This window comes from Nomascus leucogenys, chromosome 1a, assembly GCF_006542625.1.
Source record: "Nomascus leucogenys isolate Asia chromosome 1a, Asia_NLE_v1, whole genome shotgun sequence".
Taxonomy (NCBI): domain Eukaryota; kingdom Metazoa; phylum Chordata; class Mammalia; order Primates; family Hylobatidae; genus Nomascus; species Nomascus leucogenys.
The window spans coordinates 3,903,611-3,922,053 of NC_044381.1; the positions used below are offsets into that span (position 1 = coordinate 3,903,611).

General features: G+C 36.8%; 1 protein-coding gene across 4 annotated transcripts in view; it reads right to left on the reverse strand.

Moving 5' to 3' along the window:
• The window catches only part of RFX3 (regulatory factor X3), a 315,033-nt gene that overhangs the window by 20,148 nt on the left and 276,442 nt on the right, over positions 1-18,443 (reverse strand). For all 4 annotated transcript variants that reach the window (XM_003273871.3, XM_030798998.1, XM_030798486.1 and 1 more), the window contains one exon: positions 10,472-10,625. In XM_003273871.3, coding sequence (XP_003273919.1) covers positions 10,472-10,625 — 154 coding nt within the window. The remainder of the gene's footprint in view (positions 1-10,471; positions 10,626-18,443) is intronic.

An 18,443-nucleotide genomic window follows, 5' to 3' on the forward strand; every position in this document is an offset into this window, starting at 1 on the left:
TGGTGGAATGGGGGTGATTACACAACTGGAAATAGCTGATGAACTCAGATGACTTATCAGCATGTAAACCTTGGCCTAACCGAGTGTTTCTCTCTGTTCTTCAAAGAAGTCAATGAAGAAATAAGGCCCTTTAAAGCCCTTTTTAGAGAATCGGGAAGATTGTTCACAAGCAGATTTGGAACTTCCTGACTCAATGCTTATCTTTTCAGCATTCCATACTTAGCTTGAACTTTGCAACATTTTGAATTTTACAAATAATATATAGCTCTGCAAATTCCTGTGATTTCAATTCTATTAACCTTAGCTAATAAAAGTGATCAGTCCGAGGCAGGCGGATCACCTGAGGTCAAACTCCCGAGTTTGACACCAGCCTGACCAACATGGAGAAATCTCATCTCTACTAAAAATACAAATACAAAATTAGCCGGGCATGGTTGCGCATACCTATAATCCCAGCTACTTGGCAGGCTGAGACAGGAGAATCGCTTGAACCCGGGAGGCGAAGGTTGTGTCATGGTGAGCCGAGATCACCATTGCACTCCAGCCTGGGCAACAAGAGCAAAACTCCATCTCAAAGAAAAAAAAAAACAGAGATAATAAAAGTGATTCAAAAAAGGTAGGTAATGGCAGCTATTCTGGATGTTTTTGATGGTGAAAAGAAACATCTTGAAATTTCAATATAAGGAGTCCAGAGCATTATTATTTTCTTTAAATGTCTCCCAAACCAGAACCAAATAAATCAAAGCATTTTGCATTTAGCATTGATACATGGTTTCACAACCGAGGAAAAGATTGCTGATTTTAATTTCTAGTTTTGTAATATTTGCAAGGATTATTAACATTCCATTTGGTAAAACCTTGTGTTCCTTGGTTACTTTTCTTTGTATGTGTATATGTACTTTTCTATGTATCTTTAAATAGTTTTTATTGAAACCTGCTAAGAAGGCCAAGATCTCTGGCAGTTTGCTCCGCACATGGGCAAATCCTGCCTGTAGTTGCTGTTGGTCTTGTTGTTGTGGGCTAGACAGCTATCCTGGCAATGTGTGCTACTGGTCACTCTGTAAACAGGGCAACATGATTCTAACTGTTCAGGCTTTTTTGCCTGCCTTGGGGACATAGCAACAGGTGTACCTAATTGTGTTTAAATGTCTAAGACACACTTATGAGTGAGTGCGCAGGTGGTGAAGTGTTCAGAGTACAATATCGGCCTTAGTTGCCTTGGAAGAGAAAAGTAGTCTCAAAAACAGGAGCATTTAACACCACCATTAAGGCCAAAGCAAGAGGGGCCTTTGGCACATTATAGAGAACTCTGCTTTGTCTTTTCCATTGCCCGTCCCTTTCCTACAGCGTAAGGAGTCCACAGAGCCAACTGGATGTGACTTCTTGGAGCCTGTGCTTCCCTCTCTCCTCCCATACCACCTCTTCTTATCTGAGACCCTAGAATTCCCTGCCCTGTGACTCTGAGTTCCCTTCCAGGCCCTGGCAGGTCTCTTCTCCAACCCTACCATTCAGAGGCATGAAGAGACAGCCAAAAAGGGGCAGCTGTTGCAAAAGGTAGACAAAACTTGAAGACCAGGCTGAGGTGTCCACAAATCTGAGCACAAAGCTGTTCATAATATAAGAAGGGGAGTGATGAAGCAGTGTAGGGCCAGAGGCTGGGGACACGGGCTGGCTATGTCTATGTCAATATTTTCAGGTATGGAACTCAGGGGAGACAGAATTTCAAATCCAAACTCAGCCTTCCAAGTTGTTATCAAGACATATTTGTCAAGGTAGGTGGATAGAACAGACTTTATTTATAGTCTGATTCATAACTTTTAAAATATTTAGAAATATGGTATCCTGGGCCCTGCAAATTGCAGGGTTGGGCCAGGCAGCACATACTTTATGCAAGTAAAGCTATTGGGGAAATAGAACGAAACTTGCTCGTAATTTAACACTGGCTTCCCTTGAAAAGACCTATATTATTTAATAGGAAAGCATAGCATTAATTTATTCTATCAGAGGGCTATACCTTAATTTTGATTATACCACTTCTCTTTTCTGGAAATCATTAACTGGACAGACAATCAGAGTGGCAGTATAGAAACATGTTTCCTTTGTACTAAGAAAACCTTCACAACAAGCATCAATCAGGTTTGAAGTGCTTGTATTATCATCACATAAGGCCCATATTCTTGCAGAGAATCTCTAATTTTTATGACATTTTATGGTAGTATATTTTATATAAGGATGGTATAAAGAAAGAAAACAATTCCTGTGAGTTTAGGAATTTGCCTATCCCAAACAAGAGCTATTTATTTATCGGGGGGCCAGCAACCACTATCTTCACCTGTGGTTGAGAGCAAAATCACCATAAAGACAATCTTAAAGCCAGAGCCACTTGGGCTAGGCACAGGATGACAGAGTGTGGCAAAGTGGCCAGTAGGTGGCACCGTCATGCTTACTCTACGCCAGGGAATCTTTTTCTCTGGTTGGGTCTGCCCAAATAGCTGCAGTGCTACCTGACAAACTCTTTACTAAACAAATAACTTAGCGGTGGACTTTGCTGAAGAGGACTGTGTGCTGAGATTTCTCTCCTGATGTCTACAGTGACCATTTTAGTCCTTGAAATATCTTAAAAAGTCTTCAACTTCTGTTTTGGTTTATTTCCCCACTTCTAAGCTCTTTAGGAAAACTGCTGTCGTTGTAAGCACCTACAAAAGTCCAACTTCATAGTATTTCTCTGAAATAGTATTGACAGGCACTTTCTAAGGAGAAGGTACGCTTTTTGGTCTAGGAGGTTTTTTTTGCCCAGAGTAAAGAAATCTAGTGTATCAATCATGAAATCCAAGAAGACGTCCTATCAATTGGTAGTCTGTCCTTTGTACTTCCTTCCTTGAGTGACTATTTTTAGGGTACCTAGTGTGTGATTATGTTTAGATCACAGTTATAAGCAAATTTTCTCCATTCCCCGAAGAGGATGAGAGGAGAGATTATAGCCCAGAGCCAGCAGGGAAGAAAGCCATGCCTAGGAAGCTAATGAGCAGGGATCCCAGAGGGAAAGAACCATAGCCCTGGGCTGCTGAGTCAACAGATTCCTTTCTCAAATCCAAGAAGAGAAATGAATAGAATGACAAACCAGGAAAAAGGAAGAAAAAATGGGACACGCAGCCAATTCTCGGGAACTTTGGGATCACTTTTATAATTTATTTTCAAGTTGTCAGAAATTGTGCTAATGTAGATGAGCAGATTTACAACTAAAACCAAACTACGACTTCTTTAAAAAAATGTTTGATTTAGGTCTGGTCTCAGGATGGGTGTACAGGAGCTGTAGGGTGTAATTTGTTATTTTCTGGCAGATTTAGTTTTCCAAACGCAATTTGCTTAGACTAATATTCCATTTAGTTTTCATATTCTAAATATCTACTAACAAAAAGTGCAAAGGGAAAAGATGGCAAGAGTATTAAGAGGCATCCTGTAAGGCAGAGGAAAAGAAACTCTGAAACAAAATAATAAAAACTTATAAGCTAGGCACCTGGCTTGTGATTGTCAGAGAGAAAATGTGTGTCTATGTGTTTATGTGTTTGGGGGAGTTGCACATAGTTCCTATTCTGAAACTATAATAATTTATATGGTGAAAAACTGAAATATAGATTAAGCCCATCCCATCTGACCATTTGAAATGAGGCAGTCCTACTGTCTAAAGTTCGTTCTACCACTTGCTAGTTTTGATTTGGGGAGACTTTCCATTTCTCTTTTCCTCACTGGTGAAATGGGAATACTAAGACATCTTTTGCAAGGTTCCAGTCACTATTAACTAAGAATGTAAGACATCTAGCATGGTGACTGTAAGACATCTAGCATGGTGACTGGCACAAGGCCTGCCGTCAATTAGAAAAATACTAACATAGTAAATAATAAGCTTTACTATAAATAACAATCAACAATATAACTTTCGACAAGTATTCCTTACATTTTCTAAGCTACTGCTGTTCCAAGATTGATTTTTTTTTTCCCTGCAAACTATCCCGACTTGTGATAATATTCTTTCCTTTTAAAATACTCTGTTGTAACAAGTCTGTTGTTCAACAGGCACATTTAAAGTGTATTCCCTAGTCACACTAGCACAAGGCTTGCTAAAATTTGTTTTTCTTTGGTTTGATTTTACTTTAAGCACCAATACTTGTTTACTATGAATGTAATTCTACTTCTACCAAATGGAATTCTTTCACTGAGCTTTTATCCCAAAAGCTTACATGTTCAATTATTATTTTTCTTCTTCAGTTTTTAGGTTTTGAAGATTTTTTTCCTTTCAAAAAAATTAACTGAGTACATCAATTTTGATGAATCCAAGGTTAAATTTTTCTCTAAAAATATTACTGAAATATTATCTTTTCTATATTGATACTCACAATTGAACACTTAAAGACTCTACTGGTTTCTCTTTGAAACTGGCTAAAGAGGTGGCTTAGATATAATATTAAGTATAATTAAATTATGATTAAAAGAATTTAGATATATTTAATAGATTATTAAAAGGTTTGTAACAAAATCATTTTATGAAGCAATAAAAATTTTAAAGATTCAGTGATTAATGGACTATGTATGTTTTAAAGAGATAAAGCAGACAGATTCTAAACAGCCATAACATTTGAATAAAACGACATTTTTCTGCTCAATTTGTCTGGTCAGAGTTGTATGGAAAGCTTTATGATTTTTAAAATTGTTTATTTAACAGATATGTAAACAGATGCAACTCATTTATTTTATTTTATTCCTACTTTTAAAATTTCACCAATGCCAGAAAGCTTGTGGACAAATTTCTGATATTTAAATGAAAATTTAAAAATTATATAAATTTTAGCAATAAATAGTTTCCTTTTTATCATTTAGGCAAAAAAAAAAAGAAACTCGAGAATTGCATATGCTTTAAATAATTTACTAGGCAGTATTAATGTAGTAGCATACTGACATTTACAGGAAAACTTTTTGGGACTGTGAAGCTGTTTGTAGTTTAGGGGAGTCCATTGTATATCAGTCTTTATTTGAATAACACCAACAACATTTATAACATTGAAATGACAGTATTACAGTGAATTCAAAAGTAATAGTTCGTATGCTTGTATAGTTTGTTTATATGTAAAATGTGCTGTTCTTTCCTGTCTGCCTGCTCAAATAATGTAAGTAATGCTAATTTTAAAACTCAGTAAAACTGAGTTCACATTATTGAAAAGATGCATTCATTGTTCTTAAGTCACTTTAAAAGGAAAGTCTTTTTGCTTGCTTATGAAACTATTTAACTGACATCTTTTCCAAAGCAATGACCTATAAAGGCAAAACAAATGCCCAGCAAAGTTTGTGACTATTTTGCAGGTTTGCCCTTGAAATTGTTCCTACTCCAACCTGTAGCAGGTCATAAGCATGGTAGATTAACAGCAAGGACTTTGGTGCCAGACTGCATGGTTTCAGAACCTGATTTCACAATTTAGTGGTTGTGTGACCTTGGGCAAGTTACTTTTTGGTTCTATGTCTCATTTCTTCTTCTTTTTTTTTTTATTTTTTATTTATTTATTTTTTGAGATGGAGTCCCGCTTTGTCGCCCAGGCTGGAGTGCAGTGGCGTGACCTTGGCTCACTGCAACCTCCACCTCCCGGGTTCAAGCAATTCTCCTGGTCTCAGCCTCCCGAGTAGCTGCGACTACAGGCACATGCCACCATGCCCGGCTAATTTTTTTTGTATTTTTAGTGGAGACAGAGTTTCACCATATTGGTTAGGCTGTTCTCGAGCTCCTGATCTCAGGTGATCCACCTGCCTTGGCCTCCCAAAGTGCTGGGATTACAGGCGTGAGCCACCAAGCCCAGCCTCTCATTTCATCATCTGTAAAACAGGTGTAATAATAGTATCCACTTATAGATCTGTGGTGAGTTATTAACATATATATATATGGCACTTAGAACAGTACCTGGCACACAACTGCCATGTAGGTGTTAGCTTCACTTGAAATTTTGACTTTTTATCCTAATTCAATTTTTCCTCTTGTCTGTTGCATTTGACAGTGTTTATTTGGTCTCCCTGGTGCTTGAACGTTAGTTTTCCCAGGAAAACTTCACCTTGGCTGTGCTCCCTCCCACCTCTGCCAGGACCTGTGCACATTCCCCTGTGCCTGGGGTATTTTTCACCCCTTACCTTCAGATTCTTTCTTCATAGAGTTAACATCTTTTGTCCTTTAGTTCTTATCTTAAACATCACTTCCTTGGGAAAGACTTCCCTGGTCCTCCCAGGGCTGGATTTAGGGCCTCAAGCTTTAAGCATTCTTATATCCCCTTAATTTTCCTTCAAAGCACTTAACAAAGTTTGTAGCTATAGTTATGTGACTATGTAAATATGTATCCCCCACTTGAAATCTAAGCTCCTTGAAGGCAAGGTAAAAATCCATTTTGTTCATCATTATATCCCAAACATGATAGCTTTGGCATAGAGTATCTGCACATGAAAAACTTGTTAATAAATGATAAATCAATTTCAGAGATCAGAAGTCTAGAGTTCAACACAAGTCAACATGGTTTGCCCAAGATTATGCTAATAGAACATGACAGAGCTAGAAGTAGAATTCACTTCTGACTCAAAGTCCTTTATTGTTTCCAGGTATTACATCTTTGATTATACAAATCAAACAAAGAACTGTGCAATTAGTATTGTGGAGCTTCTAGAATGACAAGTAAAAGTACAAATCAGAAAGACTTGAACTATTTAAGGTATTCTGGATTAACTGAGTCTCCCTGAGAAACTGATTTTTACAACATGAAGTAGGAGTTAGTATGGGCATGGGGAGATGGGCAGAGGCTTCCAGGTAGAAAGAACCATTTATGCAGTAGTCCAAGGATGAGAAAACCTTAGTGAATGAGAACAGAGAAAAGGCCACTGTGATTGCAACAGAAAGAGTAGGAAGTGGGAGGCTGACGTTGATCAGAGGGGCAGGGCCAGATCATGCAAGAGCTCATGTTAGTAACACAAGGGAAAGCCACTGAAGGGTTTCAAGTGGGGGATGATGCAGTCAGCTTTGCATTTTCATAAGACGATACTGACTGCACACTGAGGGATTTGAGAAACAGAACTTGGTAATTGGTTGGAGATGGAAGTCAAGATAGATGGACATAAAAAGGGAGTGCTCACGTGTCTGGTATAATCAACTGGGAGGATCGTGGCGCCATTTACTGAGAAAGAGCCATTAGTAGGTACAGCAAGACTATTATTTTCATTGAGTATATAATATGCTCTCAATAAATAGTGACAATCATTATTGTCTTTGTGATTGCTATTATTACTCATTATTCCAAACCATTTGCTGTGACTGGGAGTGCACGGTGATTTTTATGGATTTCAATGGATTTTGGCCCGATGTGTTACTCCCACTATGTACAGAGGCAGGTCTGGATTTGGTGATCGGAAAAGGAAGTCACCCAAGGGACCAGGAGAAGGTAGGCTTAGGATAATGTGAGGAGAACATGAGAAAACAGACTTTTTATTTTTTGAATTTCCTTCTCCTTTTCCCCAAATCAAGAAATTTTTGATATGATAGTATGACCATGGCCAATAGATCTATGAGAGCAAACAGGTGTATGAGGCATCAGTGCTGTACGGGGAGATCAAACCTATAAAATTAGTCTGAATTTGCCTTTTGGGGTAAATAATGGATGAGCATAGGCAGGTCAAAGGGCTTTCCTATAAACTGAGTAAGCAAAGAAATCAATGAACTCAAACAAATTTACAAGAAAAAAACAAACAACCCCATCAAAAAGTGGGCGAAGGACATGAACAGACACTTCTCAAAAGAAGACATTTATGCAGCCAAAAAACACATGAAACAATGCTCATCATCACTGGCCATCAGAGGAATGCAAATCAAAACCACAATGAGATACCATCTCACACCAGTTAGAATGGCCATCATTAAAAAGTCAGGAAACAACAGGTGCTGGAGAGGATGTGGAGAAACAGGAACACTTCTACACTGTTGGTGGGACTGTAAACTAGTTCAACCATTGTGGAAGTCAGTGTGGCGATTCCTCAGGGATCTAGAACTAGAAATACCATTTGACCCAGCCATCCCATTACTGGGTATATACCCAAAGGACTATAAATCATGCTGCTATAAAGACACATGCACACATATGTTTATTGCGGCACTATTCACAATAGCAAAGACTTGGAACCAACCCAAATGTCCAACAACGATAAACTGGATTAAGAAAATGTGGCACATATACACCATGGAATACTATGCAGCCATAAAAAATGATGAGTTCATGTCCTTTGTAGGGACATGGATGAAACTGGAAAACATCATTCTCAGTAAACTATCGCAAGGACAAAAAACCAAACACCGCATGTTCTCACTCATAGGTGGGAATTGAACAATGAGAACACATGGACACAGGAAGGGGAACATCACACTCTGGTGACTGTTGTGGGGTGGGGGGAAGGGGGAGGGACAGCATTAGGAGATATAACTAATGCTAAATGACGAGTTAATGGGTGCAGCACACCAACGTGGCACATGGATACATATGTAACAAACCTGCACATTGTGCACATGTACCCTAAAACTTAAAGCATAATAATAATAAAAAAAAAAATTAAAAAAAACAAATCAAGAAGTATGCTTAGATCTTTGACCATGTTTCTTTATTTAGATTTTATGTATATATCTTTGTCTCATGTAAAATCTGTCATATTCATTTAGATTGTTTACATTTAGTAAAAAAAAAAAAAGAATACCTATTAGAATGGTTAGTTGGCACTATAGATTATGTAGCCCATTTTAATTCTGTTGCCGCCTGTGCAAGCATACCAGGAGGTTGCTAAGCCTTCACATTGTGTGACTGGCTCACGTCCACTGCCTTTGTTCCCTAGAGATGCAAGGAAAGCAAAGGCCATGCATCAAGATTAGCCACATGGTGTTAATGAGAAGCCCCGCCACATTACCCTGTTTATCTTGTTAAAGAAGTCCTTGAGCATATGAGGTAGTGGCAAATGTGTTAAGTATACTGAAAGGCAAGGTCCATTTCGTAAGTCTTGAACCCTGAGTTAAGAAATTTTAGAGTACTGAGTCCACGTGCTAACTGGGCATTTTCCAACAAGGCATCTATAAAACAACTAAAGAAAGAGGCAATGAGGGGAAGTCAAATATAAGAAAAGTCCAGATTGTTTTGCTCACATGAGGTCCTGCTTACAGTGAAAAGCCACAGTGATTCCTGCTTAATTTCACACATATATTTGGCATCATTTAAGCTTAATCATCATAAGGGAACATCATACAAAGACATTTAGATTGGTATACAGCAAGGGGTTTTAAAGAAGTGGAAAAGATGAATATTTCAACTGACCTTCTAGACAAGTTTGACATGCATTTTATTTATACTAGAATATTAGGGAGGTCCTTCAAGTATTTTAATGTATTTTTATTTATACCTTATTATATTAAACTAGGAAAAGCATTGAATAGTATCTGTTTTCACTCTTTATATAAGCACATAGCTTAAAAGTGAACATGTCTTTTTTACCGCCTTGGGTAATTTGTCACATTTAATAATCTGGTATAATTCAACAAGGTATAAACTACCCCCGCCTCCTGCATTCAATATAATGAAATAAGCCAGTGCTGAACCATTTGAGCATTTGCATCTGTTCTTCATTATATTAACCAGCCCTTGTTTATATTCAGAGTTTTAGCTTTTTGATAAGCCATTTTGATTACTATTCAGAAATTCTGAAGAAGACAATTTTCCCCCTCACATCGTTAGTGGTTAGAAACATGGGTTTGAAAATCAGACGGTGTTTGAAAAAAAATCTCTACCATTTTTTAGTTGAGTAATCATTTAACCTTTCTGTGCCTTAGCTTTCTGCATAAACCTCGGATACTTATTGTAAAACAGAATAAAGTAGAACCTATCTCAAAGACTTGCATTAAGTGCTTTATTACACGTAAAAAACATAGAACTGTGCCTCGCACACGGTAAGTGTCCCAAAAATGTTAGTTATCATCATTACCATTTTTATCCTTCTAAAATAGAATCATTTACTTTGTTCCTGGAGACTGGGAAAAAGAGTCTACAAAATACATATTTAACCTTTTCCACTGTATTCCTAGCCCTTTGCTTTATCAGGAGCATCGATCTTTTTCCCACTCAAAATATTTTTCATATTCCAGTGGTTCTCAAGTTTTTCTTTTACATAGGTACCTGTATAACATAGACATTCCATGATCTTTCACATGATATAATCCACAATTTTAGAATCTTTTGATTAAGCACATAAGAACAGAGGAATTTAAGGAACTCTTGCAATAACTCCACAGCCCCTCCTGGGTCTGAGGCTGACTTGGTCAGGAACCATGGTTTTAACCAATAATTAATATATTTAGACTGAAGTGTAATTCTGGTTTATTTTTAATAACCCAGTGGGTCACAGCTCTTTTAGCCTCTCTTACCTCACCCATGACTGCTATAGGAGTCTCTCCTGTTGCCTGAGCAACACGATGTTCTACTAAGTAAAACATATATTCGTCGTAGAGTAGACGGATCAGGTGGAAGGAGCCAAAGCTAGCAGCACTGCGTAAGGTTAAGTCTCGAATAACCATTGAGCTGTTCCAAGAGAAAAGACATATATGCAGCTAATATTAGTGACAAGAATTAGCATTCTACCTATTTTTCCTCTTAAAAAAAAGTCAAGCTGGGAGTCTATATGGTTGGTATAGTATAAAACCTGTCATGAAAGCATTTCATTATTGAAAGCAGTTGCAACTCATTTAAATAGAATGATAAAGAGGTAATCCTCACCAAGACTTGATCCTTACTAAAGATAGATAGTCTTAATGGAAAAAGTCATTTTACTATCATAGGCAAGTCTGCTGCTTCTATCAAACTCACAAATAAATCAGAATTGAACAAAAAATATTTCTGAAAGATTGACCACTCATCACTACCCTAAGAAAAAGCAACTTGAGTAAAAATCTTATTGATGAAGGTTGGCAGTCTATCCCCTCTCAGTGATAATGACCTCTGCGGTATGCCTTAGCAAAAATATGTATTTCTGCCAGACAAAGCTTACAAAATATAATAAGCAATGTTCCCAGATGTGACAATGCAGAATATAGGCAAGTATATACAGGGATTCCAGCAAGTTTTCTTGGAAGGCAAACTTATTAAGTGCTTCCAGTTTCTTAATGATTTCCACTTAAATTAAGGCACATTTACATTAGAAACAAGCACAATAAAATCAATTAAGAAATGTGTTGTTTTTGAAAATGCAAACATTTAATGTATATAATATGAAAATATAAGCAATATTAATAAAATACTAATAATAAACTCTATTATATTGAAAATGGAAATGAGTCCAAAATAAAATCTTGGCTTCAACATGCCAATCATTAAGCTTGTTCATGCACTTCAAATCTTAAAATAGTCATAATTTAGAATCAGAGTGATGTGTGTGTGTGAGTGTGTGTATGTGTGTGTTTCTTATCACTTTCATTTACTGACCTTATTCTAAAGATTTTTGGCATATGAACACTAAAACAACCATTGTATTCTCAGGAGAAAGAAGTAAAATCTCACCTATGCCTCGTTTTACAGTAAAGAATTATAAGACATCAGGCAAATGGAAAAACAAAAGACTGTACTTTTGTTTTCTGTTTCATTTTTCAACCTTGTTTAAATAGAGGCTACTAACACATCAAAGTGTATACATTCAACTTGGCAAGTGACAGATCATCATTGTCCATCTGAAACACAGAAGCCTTGAATTCTGATTCTGTCTCTTCATTGACTATTGACCTCAAAAACATCATTTCCCCGAGATGTTTTTCCTCTTGCATGAAAACAAAACATAGCCTTTAGTCTTATCTAACTTACATGCTTTTTTCAAGGATAAAATAAGTTAAAGGATGTGAAATCAACTTATGAATGATTAGAACGCTATTCAAATATAAGTGATTGTGATTATAATACACAGAATAGGAGAAGCTGACTTTCTCATCCTCATTTATTTATGGTGGCAAGAATAGTAATTATGATATGATGATGGCAGCGGACCTCTCAATTCTGTAGATCTATTTACTAAAATAATAAGAATAAGCGTGGGTTTGAAGTTACACAGACGACCCAGGTTACCACTATGTGATTTCAAATGTGATCATATAATTTTTTGTAAGGTTCAAGGTTTAGCCTAAGAGTCAAATGACATAATGTATGTGAAATCTTAAGAAAACTACCAATGTAACCATACTGTTACCTACATTAGTGTTAATAATATATTCATTATCATAAATAGTAGGTCTAGTGAATGATATCTTAGAGTTGATTACTTTAATGAATTCCTTAAGTTTACAACTCTATAATTATTAAAAATAAATGAATACTTTAATTTGCATGCCAACATATATGACAAAATTCTATATATAACTCTATCCATGTCTTTCCTAAAATTCAGTGACATATCACCAATTTGTAAAAATAATTTATAAGATTACAATATAAGAGCTATGTGAAAATAAATATTTCTATTCCTATGGTAAAAAAATTTTAAAGCAGTGAATCACTTACTAAAAAAAAGCAAAAACAACACAAAAATAAAAAGAAAATGTTACGCAACATTTTTACCCGTACTAACAGAGACTTGAAATAAATGAGTTTTAAAGTAAAGCATGAACAGAATATTTGCTCCTACTTGCATTTATCTTGCTGAAGAAAGATAGCAATTATTTAAAATTTTCAAATTTTAAAAATTTAAAGTATAAGACAAATGCCTAACAAACATACAAAAACATGACTAATTTTATTTGGAACTAAAGAAATGAAAATTAAAGTAAGATATCCTATATAATCTATAAAGCTGTCAGAGATTAAAAGACCCAATGTTATAGTTGGTTTGGAAAAACTCTCCTTTACTGTCTCTATGAATATAAATTCATAAAACTTTTGTAGAGGGAAATTTGGCAGTATTTGTCAAAATTTAAAATGTCAAAACCTTTGACCCAGCAATCTAATTCTAGAAATTTACACAAATGACCAAAGATAGTCACAACTGCAGCACAATATCTGTACTAGTGAGAAACTAGGAGGAGAAAGTAAATATCATTAAAAAGATAATCTAGTAGGATGCTGATTAAACAAGTTATGGCTCATCTAGATATAGAATTTTATGCAATCATTAAAAAATGAAGTATACATAAGTAGTAACATAGAAAGATGTTTATAATATAATGGTTTAGTTGAAGCAAGACATATGGGCTCATTTACATAAAAACACTCCATAGGTCAAAAAATTCCTACCCCCAAGTGAATTGGAATATCTAATACTTTATTAGCATTGAGATCACACCCTTCATTAAACGAGTATTAGTTACTTTAAATGTTTATATCCTTTTACTTGAACTTATCCGAAGATATATGTACAATTGTATATGAAGATAATCATAACAGCATTTTTAAAAACTGTATCAAAACACCAAAACCCAACTTAATGTTCAAGAATAAGGGAATGTTTAAATAATGTATGAGGCATAAACATACTGAAATAGTATGAAGACATTAAACATTACGTTTCTGAAGATATTTAATGGCAAGAAATGCTTAAGATATAATTGCAAATAAAAAATGTTAAGTGAAAAATATACTTAAATAGTCTATGGTAAACCACTGGATCCCAATTTTATTTAACCCAAAAGAAACATTTAACCAGTGGTAATTTCTGGGTAGAAGTTTTTGTATTTCCTAGGTTATCCTTTTAAAAAATTAATTACTTTTTTTTTTTTTTAGAGACGGGGGTCTTGCTGTATTGTCCAGGCTGGGGTGCGGTGATGCCATTATAGTTCACTGCAGCACTGAACTCCTGGGTTCCAGTAATCTTACGCTCCTCACCTCCCATAGGCACTTGCTACCATGCTCAGCTAATTATTTTATTTTGTTAGAGATGGGGTCTCACTATGTTGCCCAGGCTGGTCTCAAACTCCTGGACTCAACTGATCCTCCTGCCTCAGCCCCAAATAGCTGGGATTACAGGTGCAAGCCACCATGCCTGGCCTGTATTTACCACATTTTCTAATGTGAGCATATATTAACTGCATAATAAAAGTATTTATTTTAAAAGATGTCATTCATTATATAATAATATAGAAAAACAATACTGAGTCAGGTGAACGTTAATAAATCTCTTCAGGAATAAATATCACAGATACAGAATGAATCTTTCTTTATATGTTTCTAAGGTCAAATTTTAGGCCTTTGTATTTCTCTTTCTCTTTTTATGTTTTTGAGATGGAGTCTCGCTCTTGTTGCCCAGGCTGGAGTGAAATGGCATGATCTCAGCTCACTGCAACCTCTGCCTCCCGGGTTCAAGCGATTCTCCTGCCTCAGCCTCCCAAGTAGCTGGGATTACAAACATGCACCACCACGCCTGGCTAATTTTGTATTTTTAGTAGAGATGGGGTTTCTCCATGTTGGTCAGACTGGTGTCGAACTCCTGACCTCAGGTGATCCGCCCACCTCAGCCTTCTGTTAAAATATAATAACCTTGAAATCATGTGAACAACTAAGGAGAATGTTCATAACAAGTAGTTTCTGATATCATTTGAGAAATGCAAATTCAACTTTTTCCAATAAAATTCACGTTTGTTCAGCAGATATTTATTGTATTCCTACTCTGTGGCAGGGTCTTGGTTCAGACAAGACAGACAAAATTTGGTTTCAAAAAAGTTCACCTTCTATTAGGTGAGACAGTTAGTAAATACACAAGTAGATAAAAGATATAAAGTTAAGGAGTAACAGAACCTATAAATCAGGGCCAGAGATTGGAGAGTGATGAGGGCAGGCATTTTAAGTTGGGGTATCTAGAAAATTCTTTCTGAGGAGGTGATAACTGAGCAGAAACTAGATTGAAGTGAGGAAATGAACACAGGTGAAGAGTTTTCCTGGCAGAAAGGAGAGCAAATGAAAGAGCTTGAGACAGAACTGTTTGCTGTGTTCAAAGAGTAGCCAGGAGGCTAACGTGGCAGAAAGGCAGTGAGCAAAGAGAAGAACACATGATAGGGTCTGGATAACTCTAGTGGCTGGACTGTGTAGGGTCTAGTAGGCCATGATAAGGCCTTTGGATTTCATTCTGAGTGTTTTGGAAACTTTTGGATGGTTAGGCAATCACCTTATTTCAGCATAAAATGCATATGTAATACTAAATTCTGTTGGAAGTTTTTAAAAAAAATTTATTGACCCTCAATTATAATACCTAGTTATTTAAAAAATACTGATATGTATGTCATGAAATTATTGTCACATGTTTAGAAAAGAATCAGTTGAATTGTATCATTAACGCTATGTCTACTTTATTCTCTCTGTGTCAGGCCTCCTCTCTACAAGCCAAGTATTAAATGACACAATTAACAGTTTAATTGGAATCCTATTGTCCGATTCAGACTTCTGTAAGATATGTTGTAAAAGTGACTCCACTGAATTGTTGCTAAGTTACCATGAATTCAACTCTTTAAGATCAGAGTTGTAAACGTTAATTATTTTATAATGGACAAGAAATATCTTTGTGTATTTATCTTTATAACTCACTGTGTGGAAACTGAAATATATGTCCTAACATGCGATAGCCAACCTGCCTCTTCTGAGTGTTTGAAGATGTATCACACCCTTCAGGTGAGAACATCACACCTATGATCCTTATGTGAACTCACTCTTTGAAAAGTGCTTACAGTTGATTCAAAAAAGAGTATTACTTTTTGGAAGATTCATATATTGTCCAGTTGTAGGCAAACTAGGCACCCTGTGCCTACTTTCAAGCCAAATATCAAAGCTATACATCCCACTCTTTAAAAATGGGATATCTGAATGACCTTCAGGGTGGCCCTGAAGAATGCTCTCTTCTGTTATCCAAAACACACAAGCTGAGAAATGGCCCATATAACTTCTCCAATTCTGCCCAAGAAAGGCAGTGATTTTTTTTTCTGCCTCCCGGGGAACCACCATTAGTCACTGAAAGCCAGGTTAGGCAAGGAGAGAGCCCCCATTCAGAGCAGAACCTGTTTGTAGCGCTATATCAACTGCTATTGTGATTCTTGGCAAGTTCATTTCTATATTTCTATGCATGTAAATATATACAAAAAATTTTAGAAATTAGGAGATTAAGCATCTGATTTCAGAACATGAAGGGCCTGTGTATGTGACTGCAAAATTTATAATGGCATTTACAAATTTCCAAATTTCTGGCATCTGTGATACCAAAAACATTTAAAAATATCCTAATTCTGCTTCTCTGATAGTTTGTGAATGCAATTTTCATTACTCAATATGTTCTTATGTCTCAGTAAAAAACAGTTCAGATATTAAAGGCTTAAGTTTCTAAGCTATTGACTTTGCCTACCAGCAGGAGGTACGCATCTGTCTGAATGTGCCTTTCCTTCTGGGGCCCTGAACTGTACGCCTTCAAGTCTTTTTGAAATGAAAATAATAACCATAATAGTATCTAATAATAACAAGCCAATTATCCTCAACTCAGGGAGGACAGAGGGCAGGCAAGTGATGATCTACTGGGTTTGTATATCTGCAGAGAACAAGAAATACAAGTAAGTAATTTTCTCTCCCTTCAAGATACCTGCAACAGATCTCTGTGGAGATGAAGGCTCCAGGGATGTATTTCTAAAATGACATCAATTAAATATAGGAAAAAAAAAAAAAAAGCAACCACAGGTAGACGTAAGGGCAAGTCTGACACTAGTAACACAAGAAAGCAGCAGGGAGAAAAAAAACACCTTGCTTTTTTGGATGCAGAGGATGGACTCTGCCTTTGGTCATATAAGTTTTGGAACAGCCAGTCAGTGTACTGCTGTCTCATCAATTATTCATGGAGCACATATACCACTTATGTTATTTTCTGGGAAAAAACTTGATGAATAAAAAACTCTTGGGCAACTGGGAAAATACCTGAAATCTTTTTTTTTTGTTTTAAAGATGGAGTCTTGTTCTGTCGGCCCAGGCTGGAGTGCAGTGGCGCGATCTCTGCTCACTGCAAGCTCCGCCTCCCGGGTTCACACCATTCTCCTACCTCAGCCTCTGGAGTAGCTGGGACTACAGGCATGAGCCACCGTGCCCGGCTGAAATCTTAAAAAATATTCCCAAATTAAATTTTCTAATTCTACCATTACTACAACTGTTGCTGCATCTACCTTGAGAACACTGTGATAACGCATTTCAAATCCTCCTGCTGTATCAAGGGAAAACTTAATTTCTCATCAACACGTTTCTCATGAACACCCAGATCCAAACCTAGCGCTGGCTTCGCTGATGCATACTAGTGGGTCACAGAGCCAGACAACACCTTAATAATGTGCTTCTTGAATTATGTGGGCTAAAGACATTAAATATACGAGAGGCAAGACTGTGGAATTGTACCACTACAAAAACAAAAACGAAACAACAGCAAAAAACTGGCTGGCTTTCTTTCATTGCATTTGACCCTGGGCTAGACACTAGACAGCTATTTTCAAGATGCAAGGATAATTTAACTCTTATGAAACATATAACGTGGATCTATACATCTACTTCAGTTTAAGAAACAAGAATTTGGACCAAATCAGTTGAGAAAGAAAAAAGTCACTTATAATAAAACCAAAGGAACTATCGTCATAATTAAAAGACCTCTGATTCCATCATTATAACCAACGGTGGTCGAAACAATATGGAAATCCTATAGTCTGGGTTTACTGAGTTCACAAGTACTATTAGTTCCTACATTCTGTTACTTATTCATAGTCTTTCCCTCCTCACAACTAGCTTTGGACTCACCATTGATGTCCAGATGATGAACATAGTGTAGCCACAGCTACAGTCAGGCGTATGTCCGGTGGCCACCACTTTCTGATACGTGCTTGGCTGCACAGAATCTACACTAGAGACTGCCTGTACTTTACAGCAGATATTAATCTTAGGGCCAAATCAGTGGGGCCAGCTTTATCTAAAGAAGCTAAAAAATGAACTCTTACCACAAGAACAAATGCCGGAGTTAAAAATATAATTTACCCAACTTATGAAAGAATTCCATCTGCCAATTCCATCTTACATATATGGTAGAGACACTGACCTACAAAGGTCATAAATGTCCGTTTTTTGTTGTTGTTGTTTTGTTTTTTGAGATGGAATCTTGCTCTGTCGCCCAGGCTGGAGTGCAGTGGCGCAATCTCGGCTCACTGCAAGCTCCGCCTCCCGGGTTCACGCCATTCTCCTGCCTCAGCCTCCCAAGTAACTGGGACTACAGGCGCCCGCCACTACGCCCAGCTAATTTTTCTGTATTTTTAGTAGAGACGGGGTTTCACTGTGTTAGCCAGGATGGTCTCGATCTCCTGACCTCGTGACCCGCCCGCCTCAGCTTCCCAAAGTGCTGGGATTACAGGCGTGAGCCACCGT